This window comes from Tubulanus polymorphus, chromosome 1, assembly GCF_964204645.1.
Source record: "Tubulanus polymorphus chromosome 1, tnTubPoly1.2, whole genome shotgun sequence".
Classification (NCBI taxonomy): domain Eukaryota; kingdom Metazoa; phylum Nemertea; class Palaeonemertea; order Tubulaniformes; family Tubulanidae; genus Tubulanus; species Tubulanus polymorphus.
The window spans coordinates 6,848,059-6,867,489 of record NC_134025.1 but is presented as its reverse complement, the minus strand read 5'-3'; the positions used below and the strand labels follow the sequence as shown (position 1 = coordinate 6,867,489).

Below are 19,431 nucleotides of genomic sequence, written 5' to 3'. Positions count from 1 at the left end.
TGATTCTGGGGATATCAAACTTTCACAGCCATCAGAGTAAAATATCCTAACTATTAAGTGGCCAATAGAAACTTATCTTACTCAGTCCTCATTAACCCAAATAAAAAGAGATGCCAAATAAAAAACTATTGCATACAATTTAGTTAACGTTTGTAAATACTTTTATTTCAATAATTCTAGTTTATTAGTTCTCTGTACACTGGAATACGATACACCAATATGCAGTCTTTACACCAAAATCTCAGTACATTGTACATACAGCTTAATTCAAGCAAACCGGCCGAATATATACAAACGGATTCAATCAAAAGTAAATGAAAGTAATAAACCATAGTAAACACAAGAAAAATCGTTAAAAATCCCAGAAAGATACATGAATCTGTTACCAGAATACAAACCAGAAAGGAGCAAAATTGCATAAGAAAAACTGGAAAGTATGGAGTATAGCTTATTCAAAATAGTCAGATTTATTAATCAGCTGTTGACAGGCTGCCCATAAAATACTTGGAATGTTCCACGAGTAACATTCTGATAGCAAAAATTCAAAGAATAGTCCATTTCTTGAAGAGAAAATTCCTATTCAATAACAAGTAATATCGAAATATTTTTGAAAGTTCCAACAATTTTGTGCATTTCTTAAATGTATAAGCCAATATACTACATTGTATACATATAATAGATATTATACCCGTAAAATAATATGAGTAAATAAACGCCATCAAGCAATCAAAAATCAATTATTTCATGTTACATAACTACCAGTAGTGTACTTACATTGACTTTATCTAATGTAGGATCCCAATATTCTACATTTTTCATTTATACATACAGAAATAACATTTCTTAGATTTTGACCTATAAATATATTTTGCATTGGGAAGACTGTCTTAAAAGTAAAGATGGAAGACCAAATATATAAAACTAATTCATCGAACTATAAACTCTTGTTATTATCTAACCATAAACTGATGTTTAGACAAGAAGCAGATGAGGTACTGCAAGCATGAGTGAGGCTTGGGCTCTAAGATAACTCTTAATGTATTGTACATATAGAATGAAATACGGTACATGGACTGGGAAGCAACAATCCATGGAGGATAAATACTCAATTCTTTTAAATTACATCAACGAAACACAGTACCAGTATCACAGTCCTCTGAAAGTATGTGTGAGTATGAAGTTACATCTCTGATTCATATCACAGTCATTTTTAACAGTTCGCTACACTTCGCAGATGTACTGCTGATATACTCGAGTAGCAAATCAATAACTCATCGACCATTGTCACACATTTCAAACTTATAAAACACTCCTGAAGCATGAAAAATCATTTGTACATTTGATTCAACCAACAATAATAATAATTTCCTGCTACTTGGCATCTCCATTGAGGCACATTTTACAAAACTGAATGCAAACTGGATCTCGGAATGTTTGAATACCACGATAAGTTTATAATTAAGGAAAATGTACATTGCACAAAATTAGCTTGGTTTATATACCCTTGCTGTAGATTGCTTGTTCAAATATTCATTGAAATATTCGTTCTAGTTAATATACAATTCGTAGAAGAAAACTAGATATATTCTCAAAAAGAGGAGGTTTAAAAATAATATTACACCTAGTGTATATATCTGCAGTCTATTGTCTGTAGATCTGCATATTGCTGTCTTATTCTCATATATGAATACTTTTTAAGTCCACGTTGACACTGGTACTAAAGATTCCTTAGTTCCAACTGGAGGTTGCAAGTCTTCTCGACATAAGAAGAATGTAGGAAATAGGACAAGATGACCCTGAACTTTGTCTAAAAGTTCTTTTGCAGTATCCGGATCTTCTTCACTGAGAGGTAATACTTTTTGGTAAGCAGACAATTCTTGGAAGGACTGTACTTCGTTTGATGGTATACATCGGAATACCTGAATATAGATAAACAAAATTCATCAGACCTTCATGAAATCAAACACTTCATAACATTTGCAAACCCAGGAAGTGTACGCCAAATCTTAACTCTAACCTTCTCAAAGATAGATGTATTCTGTGCTGCTTGAGTAATCCAGATGTTTTTGTAAAATTCATCTGAGATAGGGTCGCTGAGATCAGGACCTCGACTCAGTTCAGTTACACCAAGATGCTCACTAAAGAAATAAACAAAAGTAACTTATTTATTTACAGCCCTGTCAAAATATGGTACTTTATTAAACACATGTATTCCACTTAAATCACATACGCCATGAGAGATTTCCGTAGTGTTGCTGCATATTGGCCAGCTCTGTATGGTTTACCATTCATTTTTGAAGGAAATGTGATAGTATCCTGACAGATTATAGCGATCTCACTATCCCGTTTACCCAGCATACTTCTATCATTGATATTTGCCGAACCACAGATGACTGTAGTATCATCTACAATCATCAGTTTACTGTGAACGTACACTAATTCAGTTACCTGGATTAATTATAAAAGTTTAAACATATGATTATATTTGAGCTATTTGAATCATGTCTAGCTCAAAGACTGAACCTCTTACCCAGTCATTTCCCAGCTCGGCGAACGTTCTCAATCCAAAGAAAGATATATACTGCAGATAGTCATTCACTGAAACAAACAACATTCAATTATGGATAAATAAACCGGTACATAAGAGTAATAGGCATTGATTTCAACTAGGGGTCTAGGGACACCATGCCCACTTGGGAAGTGGTTCCAAATGCTCAACAATCTAACAATTTCAATATTCAACGCCCCCTGGTGACCATATACAGAATCCAATGACCTTGAAACTCACCACAATCCTAGAACATGTCAGCAGCTACAATTTTGTAATTGATTGTGATAACAAAATATGCCTCGTTACCACTTTAATATGGAAATACTAAGTTATTCTACTATTCAGCGCCCCCTGGTGACCATATTCAAAACCCAATGACCTTGAAACTCACTTCAATCATAGAACATGTCACGAACTATAACTTTGTAATTGATCATGGTAACAAAATATGCCTAGGTACCAATATAATAAGGAAATACTAAGTTATTCTACTTTTCAACGCCCCCTGGTGACCATATAGAATAACTAATGGCCTTAAAACTTGCCACAATCATAGATGATGTCATAAGCAACAACTTTGCAATTGATTGTGGTTACAAAATATGCATTGATACGAATATAATATAGAAATACTAAGATATTGCATTATTCAACGCCCCCTGGTGGCCATATACGAAATCAAATTACCTTGAATCTCACCACAATCATAGAACACGTTATGAGCTACAACTTTCTAATTGATTGTGGTAGCAAAATACGCTTAGGTATCAATATAATGTGGAAAAACTTTTTCCCACTTACGAATGAGTACTGGTGACACCAAGATGGCTGCCAATTGCGTCATAATTGGCTGATGAAAAATACCTGTCTCAGGTATAAAACATCCCTTTCCAAAGAATACCCATCAAAAATTGTAATGAGAAATGGCAAACCAGTAGGAAGCTACAGGACTCAGAATTCGGGCCAAAATTAACATTTTTGGGCACTAAAAAGGTCATAGGACGGCCATCTTGAGTCCGACCGACCCAATTTTTGTTATGTTGATGGGCCCTGGTGGGATTCACATATATCCGAAAGATCAAGGTAATTGATCAAAGCGTCTTCAAAATTTCCCTCAAAAAGTTCAAAAATGTGTAAAAAGTGCTGATTTTGACGAACAACAATGGCTGCCAGTCAGCCATCTTGATTCTGACAGGGCCAGTTTTTGGGCTGAAGATGTGTCTAGGGTAGATACATGTGTAACCCAAATTTCAAGACGTTACCTTGAAGCGTCTTCAAAACTTCCCAAAATAACTGGATTCCGTCTAAGGATGGACGGACGGACGGACGAACGGACGGACGGACGAAAAGTGAACGCAATAGCCCGCTGGGACTTAAGTCCCAAGTGGGCTAAAAACGAATGATAGACTTACCTCCTTCATGTTGGAGACGTTCAATTAATGACTTTCCTCCACGACAGATGGAGCTATAATTCCAGTGAGTAATAGCCTGTATCGAGACTCCACGAGATGTGCCGATCTCACCTTCAAATGCTGGTAGCAGTGGCAGAATGACAAACACTCTAAAAGTCTCTCCATTTCTACATAATGTATAACCATAAGGTTATGAAAGGTTCTGCATATAGCACTTACTAAAACATTGATACTATCAATGCGAACTTACGCATGTGCCTTATAAATACGACGGAATAAAGCATCGGCAATACCATTTGTAACTTCAGCATGATCAGCAATACTAATGAAGAATTGATTCTAGAAATAAAAGATAAGACGATGTGACTTTGTACTAACCTTATAAATCTATACACTAGCCTAAATGCAATATTCATGACGTTAGTCCATGTTTACTGTAATCTTGTGGATTATTCCTATCCAGGTACACGCAAACACATGGTACATACCTCAATGTAGATATAATGTTGTGCATTTTCAATACAATGTATGTATGCATTTTGGATGGAATGTTCAGCATATTTAATACCAGCAGACCAGTCACTGGCACTTCTCAGCACCTAAAATATTTATCATATCATCATCAAAACTTTACACCTTTCTTTTCTTAAATGACTCGAAAATCAATCTAAATTCGCATTCTGTCTTAGAATACCTGACAGTTACAGCGTATTGTTCCTTCCAGGACTGACCGAGGCACTGGTACTTTTTCGTACGATTTAGGTAACAACATCGGAAAATTCAAGTTTTCTTTCACTTTTTCAAGCTATGTGAATAAATTCAATTACAATTTTTAAGCTTAAAGGATATAATTTTAAGTAGAGTAATGATGCAATGATAGCTTTTACCTTTGTAAAATTCCATCTTTGTATGAAATGCCGCGCTAGATCTTGAGCAGCTCTTCCATAGACAACCAATCCAATATCATGCCATGGCATTCTTGGTATGTTTGAACGATCAATAAAATCTGCATAAAAACAGTATTAGCCTCCAATAGTAATCGAGCTTGAATTGGATATATATTGATAAATGTCAATGAATTAATGATTAAAAATCCTAAAGCGTAGGCATGAATATAAGCAACTTTGCACCATATCTAAAAAACATACCATCAAACGGTAAATCGAGGTCAACAAAATCTCTGTAGATGAAGTTAGTGTAATCTTTGCCGATCCATAGTTTAGAGTTTCCCATGAACTCGTAACGTTTTACCGACAAATCCCGAGCGATATACGCCACTCTCATCTCGGCTACTTTTCCTCCATCATCAGAGTCTAGATCACTAAAAAGTGTGACAAAATATGAATTCAAGTACATGTATAAGGGATATAATTTGGTAACATATGATATGCAGTCGAACAAAAAGTGACTAGTCACTTTGATAGATCTTAGTGCTTATTGCTATGAAGTGAGCATGTAATAATACACTGTGATAAACATTCAATCCTCATCGCTTCTGATCTAGTAGTAATTGTTCACAGTCCACAAAAATGATTATATTATACAGATTTTACTCGGAAATTTGCAATAACATGATGATTTTCATTGGTCTCAAATGATCAGTATCTAGGGGTAAACTAAAGTTTCTTTACCTATCGCGTCTTGCTGCACTCTCCCTTCGTTTCTGTAGCGTCTGTTTGAATTTATTCTTAGCTTTCAATATGGCATCAATCTTGCGGCGTAGTTGAGGAGTAGTTTGTTTATTAAACGTCGGAGCAGGTTTTTCCGACGTCTGATCGACTTCATCAACGGCATTCTGACGTGACAGGAAAATATTCTGTCGTGCCCGTTCCGGAGAGGGTCCATCCAATGGCTGACTGATTCGGCGTACGTTCTAGCAATAGATAATTTGAAATAAATTATCGTATATATTATTTTCATTTGGTGATTAATGAATTTGGATGGGTGTATGTCTGTGTTTATGTGAGAGTAAATAGGCAAGGGATTAGGACTACCGGGTACTTGGCTTTTCCTAATTCCTCGCATAACTTATTGGTACACTGTTTTGCTTAAATTGTGCATTCATATCTAAACTTTTTAGCGATCTTTTATGCGAATAAATATATCAATATATCACAAACTAATTAATTACATGCAAGTTGCATCTTTATATTTATATAAATGAAAGGACATCATACCATACATTCATAGACATTCATAGACTGCCTTTTATATACTGAAAATCCATATCCCTAAATCCCATTTACAAAACAAACGAACATGCAATTTGTAAGAGATCAAGAAGACTTGAGGAAATATTTACAGATTCCAAAAACAAAAAACCCAAGACCAAATAAATGAGAGAAATACTGATGAAAGCCAAGCAATGGATGATGCCTATCTTACCAGCAGTTCTGTGAGACTGCCAGACCTATCTGAATCTGAATCTTTTTGAACATTAACATTCGCATTTTCCTCGGATATTTGCTGAAGCGGTTTGGGTCGTTTAACATCTAACTGGGAGTTACGAGTTTGTGTACGCGCCATGAATAACCTTACCACATTTTCACCGCTGTTCTCGATCAGGGTGCGTTGTGGAACTGATAACGATCGATCACGAGGAGTTGCACTCGGAGTCGCACCCGGAGTGGTTAGATTCGTGGATACTGTTGTTGTACTGGGAAAGTCGTTTCCATTTTGATTAAGGTTTAATGAGACCTGTTCAGGATCTACTGACCCAATATCTGAAAGGCTGAAAAATACCGATTTCAACTGATTAGTAATCAGTTCATTAAGTTTTTGTGATAAAGTAGATTTTTAGTTAACAAGAGCATTGAAACATGGCCCTGTCATTGGCAAGGAAAATTATGTGATCAGCAAGTAAAACACACATTCCTCCCTGACACAAGTAGTCAATACGTAGTCAAGAACCAGAGATTTTTCAAGGCATGTGACTCTCTTAACCTATTAAAGCATGAAAGAAAATTCAGAATGATACGATACAAAACTGAACTAGATGTCATGACGATATACATAACGACTATACTTCCAATATTGTTATTATAAACAACCAGCAAAATTATTGTATGAAAAAACTAAGGAAAGTTTCAACAAGAATATAAGGTTCATGTTAATACTAAAAGCTGTAACACAAATGCAATATGCCACCACGACTTTGGATATTTCTATTATTCATCTTAACAGGTAAGACTTCTCAAATTTCAAAGTTAAAAAAGAAAAAAATGCTCACTTTTTATGCTCACTTTGTTATTATGAAACTTAAAACATGTTATTTTGATGGTATTTCAAAAGGTATTTTCAAGAATGTCCATTCTTATTCTAGCTGATGGAATGAAAAGTTATGACATTTGTAATAGTATTGGTCGGAGTATTGGTTACAAGTCAAAGTCATTCAGAATCATATATTCTGTAACCAGCAAAAAACTGTGTTCCTGTAACGTACAAGGAACTTTCTACAACTGGCAAATAACTGGATTTTATTCATCCAATCGTAATAACAGAGATCAACATTTGACGATCAATCAAAAAATTATTAATCAGACAGATAGTTCCCAATTCACACTTGGTATAACTGGAAGAAGCTGGACAGTGACATTAGAAAGTTTGAATCAGAGATACCCAATAGAGGAAGACACAGCATTAAGACTACAAATCAACGGTATACAAATAAAGAGCAGTCCTAGCAATACATTTCAACTAAAAATATTGCATTTCATTGAATAGTCTTATTTTTCACAGCCTCGAGCAGAACAAGGTTGTTCTTCTTGTATCATCAGGTGGATTGTCGATCTGTCAGTTTTACAAGAATGTCGACATCACCATCACTAGCTTCAAGATATTCACCCACATCTATGACTTTACCAGTACCAACTGAAAATCTGGACACAACCGCAATACAAACCAACGTAACCTACAGAGGTAATAATATCTAGAGGAATGTTTGAAAAAGCATAAAATATAATGGTCATCTCATTGAAGATGTTAGAACACACCAAGTCAAGAATTACTACTAATTCAGTTTAATATATCTTGGCTAATCCTCGAATATTAGGATTCATATTGTAAACTTGTTTTTTGGGTCACCAGTCAGTCACATGGTGAAGCCAGTTTTATAGTAATATGCATGACATCATAGACATTAGCTGTAGGCACGATTCAAAAGATATCAAATGAAATCAACGTGTGGAATTAGTTGAGATTTAAATTAGCGGATAAGGACAAAATGAAAAAGGTTACTACACTTCTGATAGTTTACTTCTTCAAAATATTAGAAATTGAATCAGGTAATTCTTCTATTCTTCTATTCTTTGCTTAAATCCTGAATGGAAAATTTCATACCTATAAATTTGATTATTTTGTTATTCAGTACCGGTAGTTGATTGGTGCAATATCACAGGTAATGCAAGTGGATTTGTCCGTGGAGAAAAAGTATTTCGGTTGCAATTACCAGATAAAGATGTGGAAAATCTTGTGCAATGTTACTGCAAAATAGAACTTTATGGAATATGGTGGCCAAGTCCTTACATCTACTTAGAAAACTTTGAAAAACTCACAAATAACTGTCAAAGACAAAGAAAAATTCTAGTGAATGGAATGTACCAACAACATCCATGTGGAGAGCAAGGACACATTGATATTTACAATAATGTAAGATATAACAGTATTACTGTTGGTGTAGAAGAAATACCAAGGATATCAAATACATCTGGCTACATTACCATAAAACTGAGTAAGTAAAAACAAAGTATTAGATGCGGAAAATCTTTCTGAATACCATCTGAAGTAATTCATTCTATAATGGGATGATTATTGTGTTCCTTTTTTATGTAGGTAAGCTGAAAACAAACACAGTGACATGCGGTTATATCATAAACCAGACATCAACAGTTCAACCAACAACTAAATTGAAATGGCGATTATTTACCAGTAGTCCAATAACAACTAAAATTCAAGCGACCCGTTTGAGTCGATTTACAACAAACCCAACAACTCCAACATCGATGAAGAGATTGGAAACAGAACCCAGTAGTTACAGCAGTTCGAAAACCACTAACAAACTAACAAACCCAAACACATCAAAAACAGGAATATCAACATTGGTGACATTAAAGAATAGCTTGAAAACCACAGTAAGAAGTACTAGCAGCACAATTCCTGTTGTTTCTAGCAAGAAAAATCGCAACACAGGTAAATCAACATCCGAGCAAAAACTATAGAAAAAGAAGAAACCTCAACAGTAACATACAAGTTCTAAATATAAGGTTTATTGTAGGTATCATAGCTGGTGTGATAACTGGAATCATTGTTCTCGCTGTTGTAGTTATAGTTGGTATGATTGTTGTATGTCGTAGGAAAGGAAGGTAAAAATACATGAAATATCCTCAGCATTACTAAAAGCAGTAAGTTAACCAATTTTTGATATTTCGGAATGAAATATAATTTTTACAGGTGTAAGTTCCCTAAGCCTAATGATGAAAATCAGCCAACCTATCACCCATGGCGACCGAGTGTGGACTCCAACTGCAGTACGGATACTATGAATACATGTATATCATGGAGTGCTAATGATAACCAAGAACAGCCGACATATGAAATAATTCCAGGAGATAATCCATCATACACGCAAGAAGATACTACTGATGCATATCAACCATGGGGAAATGGAACTGATAATGTGATAGCTGGAATAGAAGCAAAACTTCAGCACACTGAGAAATCAAACGAAGATGATCATGAAATGCAGGTCAGCTACAGACCATGGGGCAAAACAGATGATAATGAAATTTACCATCAGATTGAACCACAGTATTCTAACACTGCAAATAATGAAACTCATATTGATGTGAAAAATGAACTGTACAGCGCACTGGAACCACAGGACCTCAATGAGGAGGAACATATGTACGAATCTGGCATTGATAATCAAAATCATAAAATGAAACCTGGAATTGATGTGGAAGATAATGATAATTTCATTGAACTAGATAACGATTATATAGACTTTGGAGACTCCCAACGTTTACCAAAGCCAGAAGTTTCTCCTCAACAAAATGTGGAATATCTAACTCCCATTTCAACACAAACTCCAGCTGAATATTTAGAAGTAACTGGAAATACCGATGAAGATGATGGCCAAATGATCTATGATTATACTTATGCAAAATTTGTCCCAAATAGGGGAGAGCAATTGAACAAAAAACTGGAGTCAAAGAACAGGATCAATAACCTTGATGAATCTCCGACGTATATGGACCTGGAACCGGAATACCAAATGTATGGAAACAGAAAGAATGATGATGATAACATCTACTCTCTCGAAAAACCAACATTTACAGCTTAAAAAACAATTCTACATTTCATTTGTAATCTCCCATGTGTTCATTCAATCGTGTTAAATATTTTTTAGTTGTTTATATGCTATTACTTAACCAACTTTTAACAAATTCTCATTATCTGCTATACAGCACACATATAACATGTAATTCTAAAGTATTTCACGCAGTTTAATGATTCATGGTTATAATAAATAGAGGAACGACTACTGGTATTCATTAAGCATGTGACTACCGCTGGCAGAGGGCATTAAGGAGAAATATATGTATCAGTCACGCGGTTATTTCTTTCAATCAATTCAGTTAACTGAATAGACATTAGTAAAAACCCGAAACATGACCCAAAAGATAAAATTGCGCAAGCTATTTGTAAAAGTAAAGAATGTAATTTTTCTCAAAAACCTATGTGAACAGCAATTGTGCTGAAACACCATACATGTAAGAAGTTATACTACTGATATATAAAGTATTGAAAATATTTTTTGGTTTTAGACACTTGTGAATGCCATGAAATTCTTTGTGTACTAAAACGAAAAATACTCGTCAAAGGCTTGACCTACTATGCGTATACAGGCATAACATTCAGGTATGGTAGCGTATGTCAATAGAAAATAGATAAGATATACATTACTGGAAAACCAGTCAATTGTGACTAGGAGGCGGTAACCGGTTTATAGAATGAACAATATACAAACAGCATTATTTATAGCTTGAAGTAAAATACATATGAAAATCGTATGGACATAGATCCCTAACAGGTATGAAATTATCTGCAATATGCAATAAACATATCATTGAGGTGTACGATAAAGAGAATTATGGTTAATATACTAATTGGACTAAGATTATCTTCAAAGTCATTCAATTCTTGGACTCAAGATGTTTAATCTCGACCCGTGCAAGTATTTAGTGAAGACAATACGAGCGAAATCAGTGAATTTCAGATTCGATGAATCCGAAACCAAGGACGTAACACATTTGAAGTGTTCGTGCGAAATAAAACAGGATGGAGTACCCGTGCTTCAGAAGTGGTCACCTAGCAATACAACAGTTCACTTTAACTGCTATCAATACCTGGATATCTACAATACAAGATATACGTGTAATGGGACAGAAGAACTGCTCGTCAATGATAATGGAACTTTGAATATTGAGTATAGATCATTACGTGAAGCAACTGATGGAGGATTTCACAGTCAGATATCCTTAGGTAAATATCTGTTTGAAATTTTACCAGTCAGGGCCTACATCAGTACTAAATGCAGCAAGCGTCATATCTGCTTCGTTCTCTTTTTAGATGGAAAAATTCCGACGAATATTCATTGTAAAAAGCCAACAATATTTAGAAGAAATCAGCCACTAACATCACCATCAGTGACGATAAATACAAGCACAAGTGCAAAAACACCCAGTCCTTCATCGGGAATATCTCAAGGTCAGTTTCAGTACACCAGCCAAGGTCACACATAGGTGAAAACAGGGCGCGCTGCTGTCACCTTTCATCCCCTTAATCCTAACCCATACATATGTACATGAATACATGCATCATTTTCCAACTATACCAAATCTGACTTTGGCCCAGAGTGCATTCATTTCTTTTTATAAAATTTCTAGATTTTTTGTGTATGCAATCAAAGAGAAATATGTACAGTTGTTTTTTTGTTTATAGGTGCAATAATTGGTATATCAGTAGTCGCAGCCGTCCTTTTTATTGTCTGTTTACTTTTATGCTTTATCCTTATATACAAATACAGGTAAATAAAAATCTAATGAGTTTATCCTTAATAAAGAATTTGTGAAACAATGAGTTTGGTAATCATATTTTCATCTTATAGGAAGGAAAAAGTAAAGAAAACTACCAAGCGACCGCCTTTACCCCCAGCAAGTCAATTTTCTATTACATTCGCCCCTCGTTACACATGTGCGCCACAAATGGGTATAGTGAACCCTGTCGGGCCTGAACAGACAGATGTAAATACAGCAGCACCTCCTGGTGAGACAAGAGGAAGAGACAATCCAGCATTGGCTGAAACCGAATCTATTCATGATTATGACTACGTGGATCATGATCAAGATCATAACTATGTGAATGCCGAACTTAAAAATGATCATGATTACGTCAATATTGATCTTCGTGGTAACGTGAAATTGAAAGAAAATCATGATTACGTGAATTTAGACTGGAAACCTAAGAAAACTAATGATTCTTCAATGTTGCAAGATGGCAATAACAGACAGTAATTCAAACATACACAAAAGTATTAGATGAATCATAGTAAATCATACACTTCATATTCATGCACACTAAATACTGAATATGAAAACAAGTATTTAGAACAATGTTTGAAATGAAATAAAGATTGTCTTCTTAATCCTTTTTAAAATGAATAGTTTTTAGTGTCTGTTTAGTTAACTGTTTTTGGTGGCTGGGAGGGAAAGGGTATGATCTGACATGGTACTTACAAGTGATTCGGTGTGTCCCAACGTCCAAAACACAGGTCTATGCCACCAGCGAACGCTGTTCGTTGATCAATTATCACAAGTTTTTCATGATGAGCCCAATATAGGACACCACCCGGTGCATGATCTGGATGACGTAACACCTTCAAGATTTCACAAAATAATGGGTTATGAACTGTGTACGACAAAGTTAAAATGATGGAGTTTATCATTTCAAAATTGATATGAACCATGAATTTATCTTAATGGGGAACCGGCACACCAGCTATCCCGTCAGATGGCGCCACTGAGATATCAGACGCACTCGATCAAAATTGTTGATTTTAGTTCATTTTCAACTTTGAACTCAATTTTCGGTCTTCCAATCCAAAAATTTGGCAAATCACGCATCGAAATAAACTCTGATTAATCCTTAGAGTTCATATATGCCACAATCTTCATATATCATGCATAGAATTTGAGAAATTATTATTAGATTTTAATTGAATTTGAGAAGAAATCCAGCGTCAACGTCATATTGCGACGTCAACACACTAGCGAACCTGGCGGATTATGGTGGAATTCTGCTTGCCACAGTAGCGTTGCCGGTACCCCATTAATTTGAAATACAAATGCATGATTACACCACTGACAGTGTATGAAATAAACTCAACGCCTTACTTTTATATTTGAGTGTCTGCTGGCTAGAGTTTGTTTACTGTAGTAACTATTGATTCCTATTGCAAGTTCTATTTCTTTCCACAACAAAATGAATATGCGAACCCCTTGTTCCTGAAATAATGTAAATGCATTCCGTGTCATACCACATCAAGCCATCTGATATAAGTGTAAAATTTCTTCTTATCTTCATGCAAACTTACAGCTTTTCGTTTCAGTATGACATCAAGTCTCCAATAATCGCCCTCATTCACTGGCCTTTTCATATAAATTTCTGGACTTAACCTTTAAATTTGAAAACAAAATTCTAACTCCGTGCATTTACCAACAATTACATACAGGGGTTGGAAGCGTTTTCGCTGGACTGGGATTCATGTTTGGTTGAAAAAATCAAGTACGAGAATCTCTGATATGTTTGCACTCATACTTCATCAATCAGAACTACTTACCACCAATCAGTGATGTAAATTTCTTCTTTAGCATTTTCTAAAGCCGATGCCACAGCATTGAAATATCCGGCGCCATCGATGAACCAATTAGCTTGTGTATCAACTCGTATCGGAGCAAATGAGTCAAAGCGATTAGGATCAGTGAACTGTTTACCGAGAGTTGATGAGAAAGTGGATATATTGCTCATCCATTCTTTAGCCTTTCTGGCCGTCCAACACCGTAGATATAGATGCCTGCGTAAAACAAGTACAAATACTTGTATCATCACATTTTCAGGAATTATGGAAAAATCAGCTGTGTATTTAGAAAAAGTACCTTGATAAGTTTGATATTTGTAATCCGTCTTGTTCACCAGTTTCTGTTTGGCCAGATTTTACACGAAAATCTTTATCCATTAGAATAACATCACCAATACGGCCATCTTCAGGTCGCAAATACATAACAAATGTATCTTTTACTACCAACCACCTGTTAGTATAGATTGTACGACAAAATTCAGTACGAATGTCTTTTGTCATACAAGAGAAGATCCGGTTCAAATAATAAGACATTTAGTACATCATAACGATTTTTGAATTTTCTTTTAAAGATGATTCAATATTACCAATACTCATAATTGCTACTTGGACAGGTATTTGACTCTTTTTCTAGAATGAATGACATTGATGTATCAATTGATTAGTTTTCCTGTTTACCTCTGACTCCAATGGCCTAAACTTCGAACTTTACCAAAACACTTGCAACAGCCAGCGATACGCCTTCCCCCAGCTCGCTTCTTGATGACCCCTTCTTGACTCTTTTGACCAAGATTATTCACGAATGAAAAATGACTCACTTCAAGAAACTTCAACTAAGACGTAAAAAGAATCTCATTAGAACGTGCTTGAATTGAATTCATATTGTTGAAAAAGAACTCGATTCGATTTTAATGACTTAAAACCAAATGAAACCTACACAGCAACCTTTCAAAGCCGATCCCTATAACAATCAAATTTAACAATCAAATTTTCCGAAAATAGATAAAAGTGCTGTGATATTTATTTTGTATGGGTCCAAAAAAACAATTACTGCTCACTAAGGTAAACTGAATAATTGAAGAAATTAAATCAATTTAAGGTTAAGCCTTTTTGTTTCAATGTTATTTAATTATTGCCAAGACCACTTACTGTTTCTGGATGGTTGCGGAATGTTGGATTTCTAATTAGCTGCTGTAAATAAGTTTCCAATTGTACCTGAATACAACAAAGATATTTTTCATTCCAAGATCTTTAAAATCTGTAATTCAATTTCAGTGATGAGTGATATTCAGACATAAACAAACCATTCTAGTATCGAGTTCTTCAGTTTTCACGAGAGCCTCAGGTTTCTTCGGAAGTCGTGGTACCGATTCTTTATTTTGAATGACACTTCGTCGTCTTTCCCGGTGACTAAAATCAAAATACACCTCGGTACACACATCAAAAAATATTCATTTTTCCTTTTTTCTTCATTTTTGGACATAATAATAATAGCCTCGGCAAAGGCTGGCTTTATTCTCGAAAGAAAGAGTGGTTTTTTAACTGAAACAAGATCTTAGGTTTAGCTGAAAGCTTTTGAAATGATAGATCTATCGGACGTTGCTAAATCCTTAGAGATTTTCCAGCAGTCATAAAAATTATAACAGTACTTACTCTTTAGAAGGCATCGGGATATGTAATCTGGCATTATAGAGAATCATCTGTTCATGCAGATATAGAAAATGTTTGTAACGTCTGCTAATTGTCCATGTTTGGTCCCCATGAGATATCTGGATATAATATCTAAAAAATTTAAAACGAATACCCATCATTTATCAAAAATTGCACAACCAAAAAAAACCGCACAAAACATACCTAATAAGAAATATAACCTAAGAACCCTAACTGGAAATAAGACCAATTTGGTAAACTATTAACTCTAACATTTTCTCAGTTCACTGTCTTGTTTACTTTTTGATAAACAATACACATGAAAAAGGCAAAAACCTTGTATATTTTACAGTAACGTATAGGAGCAATCGGGTAGCTTGCAGGTATATATTTATTATCGTGCAAACACACAAATGTGCTTCTCATCATTTCATCAAAAATTGCACATTCAAAACTGCATACAAAACATGCCTGGAACCAAAGAACTCCGAGAACGAACAGCTTTTGTCTCCAAAGGAAGAGTTTAAGACCAGTCTCAAGACTTTTAACTTGAGTCTCAACTGTCGTGCTGGCCTCAGAAGACAGACATCATCATGACTAAGGTCAAATGAATTTCAATTTACAACTACATCCAGTTGCATTTCGAAAAGATAAATGTTCGCACAACATTCATGAAAATATTTTCTGGAGCCGTTAAATGGCAATGTGTCGATGCATTCACCAAGAGTCCCAAGACAAATCATATAAGCATTACCACTCAAAACACTTGCTATCTCGCCATTTGTGACATGTATATCAATTCAATTAGGAACAAACACTACACTTGTCTGTCTACTCATTTGATTATTTCAGGAAAGTCCATTACTAACCACATCAACAAATTTTCTCTTTGATTGGAGACACTGTTTTTTCGCTTGTATTTCAACATACAAGCGCTAGCTATTACTTTCACAACTCGTATGAGTACTCGTATCAATTCAAGAATTTATAATTCATTGAAAATCTTTTTATTTACTGGAGGTGGAGAGAAGTGCTATTAGAATTCAAAGCATTTTGTAGACTTAGCCTAAATACCAAACTAGAATTTAATATAACACTGCACAATAACCATCATGTCATTATTACATGTCTCCAATTGTTTTTAAATTCACTGTCTTACTTAATTATAGCCTGCGTGAATATATATAAAAAAGGAAGAAAACTTGTATATATCTAACAGTAACATGGATATGGGAGCTTTCAGGTTGCAGATATATATTTCTTATCACGCAAACAAGCGAATGTGCTTATCATAACGTACAATCTGTATATATGTATTCTACAAATATTATATATTGACTCGTTGATACTGTGTATCATAGAAATGAACATGGGTTTGAGTTTGTGTGCTTATAATGTATATCACAAATGTATATGCAAGTGTTGATGAAATGAGATTTGAATTGATACTTCAAATTAATACAATTTTATATCCATAGGCTTAGGCATTTTGCATACATATAATCAAGAGTGATTAATGACAAAGAGGTGTTCTGGCAAATGCATGGGTGAACTAAGCCATGATCACACGGAGACGATTTGGCATAGATTAGGTTGAGTCAAATTTGGCCCGTGCCTAATTAGGGAGCGCGTTCACAGGTAAACCACTTACTCGATACTTACAATGCTTAATGAAAACCAAGTGAGTCACTTCTGGAACTCCCGTAGTAATTCATAATGATTTGACCCGTGCTAAAATTGGTTCGGGCCTGGTCCGACGATTAACCGGGTGGGCCAAACATGATTGTATGATCACGGCTCTAGTCTCTGCCTTCTCGAAAATCCAGAAATCTGAAAAGTGTCCTTCCAGATTGTTTGCAACTGGCAAGAAGCTGACCTTTTCAATTCTGGTGCACATTCACAATCTCCAGATTCGCTCATCGTTGACTTTTCCATAAACCTCTCTACTCAGACATTTGCGATAAAAATTACTTAATTCGCTACTTACACGTTCGGGTTGAGAAGTTTACTGCGAGATCTGCCATCACGTTCGTAACGCAGAATTTTCACTTTAACATGACAACCAGGCAGGAAACATCGGCGATCCTGATTAGAGAAACTAAATGGTCCCTGGTGAATCGTATTGAATGGAATGATAGGATTTCCTGCAATCAGAAAATTCATGCAGAATAAGGCTTCGATTCTGTATCACACATATGAATATACTCTATAAATGTTAAGTCTATATTTATTTCATATCCATAAACTGTTTCTGCAGCTGCTTCTATAAACTCACTCTTAAAAGTGAGCACAAAAAAATTGAAATCAAGTTTAAAAGCCATTGGGAACACATATGAATCATACTGAAGATACTACAAATTCATAGATACCTTCACCAAAATCATTATATTTTCACTGATACTCGGCTATTTCCAGGACACAAAAGATTGACAAGAATAATGGACACGCCAAAAGGGCCTGACCCAAAGCGTTTTTGACACCAGTATCCTGTATCATATAGAGAAAGTTTCACGCGTCTATTTTCATATACTACCTAGAGGATACTAGGGTAAAATATATATTAGTGTCAAGCCCCTGTGGGATAAACAAGGACAATCCTGCTCTCCATTAATCACTAGTTCTAAAGCTACAACGATTAAATTCATGCATATGGGAAAACAGCATTATTCATAAAGACTGAAACTGTGATCATAATTTGCTATAAAAATTGATTGTACCATATAGAATGAACCGTGCGTGTAACAGATGTCAATTGAGCTCTCATCTTATCGAATGTCAAAACCATAATAAAACTAGCATAAATTTGAAATAAACATTCATTATCATTGAATAATTAGTTGTTTATAAGAAATAAATAAGGTTTACCAATGATATTAAAACGAAATCTGAATGCTAATAATTTGACCGGAAACGCAGCATGAATAATCTGGAGGAAGAAGCATTCACATACTGCAGCTCGCAAAGGCTAAGCAAAGCCAGATTCAACAAACAAATGCCTTTTACGAAAAAAAAACTAAGATAAGAAGGATTCCGAACCCAAATGATGGGACTATCAGCAGGGACACTAAACCATAAGCTACACACATCTACGGTCAGAAACATATACATACCGATCAACCCAATAATCATGATGCTGGGTCTTTTTTCCGATTATGGATAAAACATTATACTGTAACACATATTATGATCTTCACATTAAATAAAACACAAACATCTGGATATAGAGACATTGAAAACGTAGGACGTCGAAGTCGTACACATCTGGTTAAGAAGACCGTTAACCGCTGCTATATGTACAGCATTGAGTGTCTGATCGAGAGAGAAAAAAGACTATATCAATTGATTTTATACGATGACGTATTATTTATTATTACTAATAACGTTTCAATATGACACACGATATCGCGGCATATAACAAGTACCGAGACTTATAGGGAGAGTCTCTGAAATGCAGATGAGACAAATCTATTCATGTACAGAATGTTTTAAATCAACTATAATTAACGTACGAGCGCAAAATAGAATTTATTCGTAGATGATGTGTCTTTAAGTATGAGACTAAATTCCATGTGCGTATATCAGTCGAAAGCAAAATAAGAGGCATTAGGACAATGCGAACGGATAAAATAAATCAGCTTTGCGCGATAGGATTAACCGAATGAAAAATCGATTTGCATTGTATTTATTGGTCCGCATTATATTTTCTCAGAGTAGATGATCATTATTGATGACTATTTCTAAGTGTAAAATCAGACATGTTTCCCATGTGAATCGATTTACAGCTAGATGATTATTCGATTTACCGTGCATCCGCTTCATTTGAGAGACGTTCAGAAATTAACAGGTGAACTCAACCCGCAACATCAAATCAATTGAAAATCTATTGTCTATCATTACATTCA

The 19,431-nt window shown here is 35.1% G+C and overlaps 3 protein-coding genes across 4 annotated transcripts; 2 read left to right on the top strand and 1 right to left on the bottom strand.

The window, feature by feature from the left end:
- Positions 1-153: 153 nt before the first annotated feature.
- On the bottom strand, positions 154-18,714 carry LOC141900580 (phospholipase D1-like). Its single transcript, XM_074787550.1, has 23 exons — positions 18,640-18,714; positions 17,517-17,673; positions 15,533-15,661; positions 15,184-15,289; positions 15,029-15,094; positions 14,558-14,712; positions 14,178-14,330; positions 13,862-14,095; positions 13,616-13,697; positions 13,416-13,526; positions 12,759-12,898; positions 6,502-6,694; positions 5,595-5,836; positions 5,112-5,284; positions 4,851-4,969; positions 4,658-4,768; positions 4,452-4,562; positions 4,214-4,302; positions 3,964-4,130; positions 2,531-2,598; positions 2,231-2,448; positions 2,018-2,138; positions 154-1,919 (listed from the first exon to the last, which is right to left on the bottom strand). The coding sequence occupies exons 1-23, from the start codon at positions 18,656-18,658 to the stop codon at positions 1,695-1,697; spliced, it is 3,189 nt and encodes a 1,062-aa protein (XP_074643651.1). The 5' UTR covers positions 18,659-18,714; the 3' UTR covers positions 154-1,694.
- LOC141900588 (uncharacterized) lies at positions 8,094-10,312 on the top strand. 2 transcript variants are annotated; one of them, XM_074787567.1, is made up of 6 exons: positions 8,094-8,246; positions 8,330-8,692; positions 8,794-9,150; positions 9,236-9,323; positions 9,412-9,706; positions 10,141-10,312. In XM_074787567.1, the coding sequence occupies exons 1-6, from the start codon at positions 8,186-8,188 to the stop codon at positions 10,186-10,188; spliced, it is 1,212 nt and encodes a 403-aa protein (XP_074643668.1). In that variant the 5' UTR covers positions 8,094-8,185; the 3' UTR covers positions 10,189-10,312. The 2 variants fall into 2 exon arrangements, with proteins under 2 accessions (XP_074643668.1, XP_074643662.1); XM_074787561.1 differs by having other exon boundaries at positions 9,412-10,312.
- LOC141900600 (uncharacterized) lies at positions 11,158-12,580 on the top strand. Its single transcript, XM_074787580.1, has 4 exons — positions 11,158-11,505; positions 11,593-11,730; positions 11,965-12,049; positions 12,131-12,580. The coding sequence occupies exons 1-4, from the start codon at positions 11,175-11,177 to the stop codon at positions 12,534-12,536; spliced, it is 960 nt and encodes a 319-aa protein (XP_074643681.1). The 5' UTR covers positions 11,158-11,174; the 3' UTR covers positions 12,537-12,580.
- Positions 18,715-19,431: the final 717 nt, after the last annotated feature.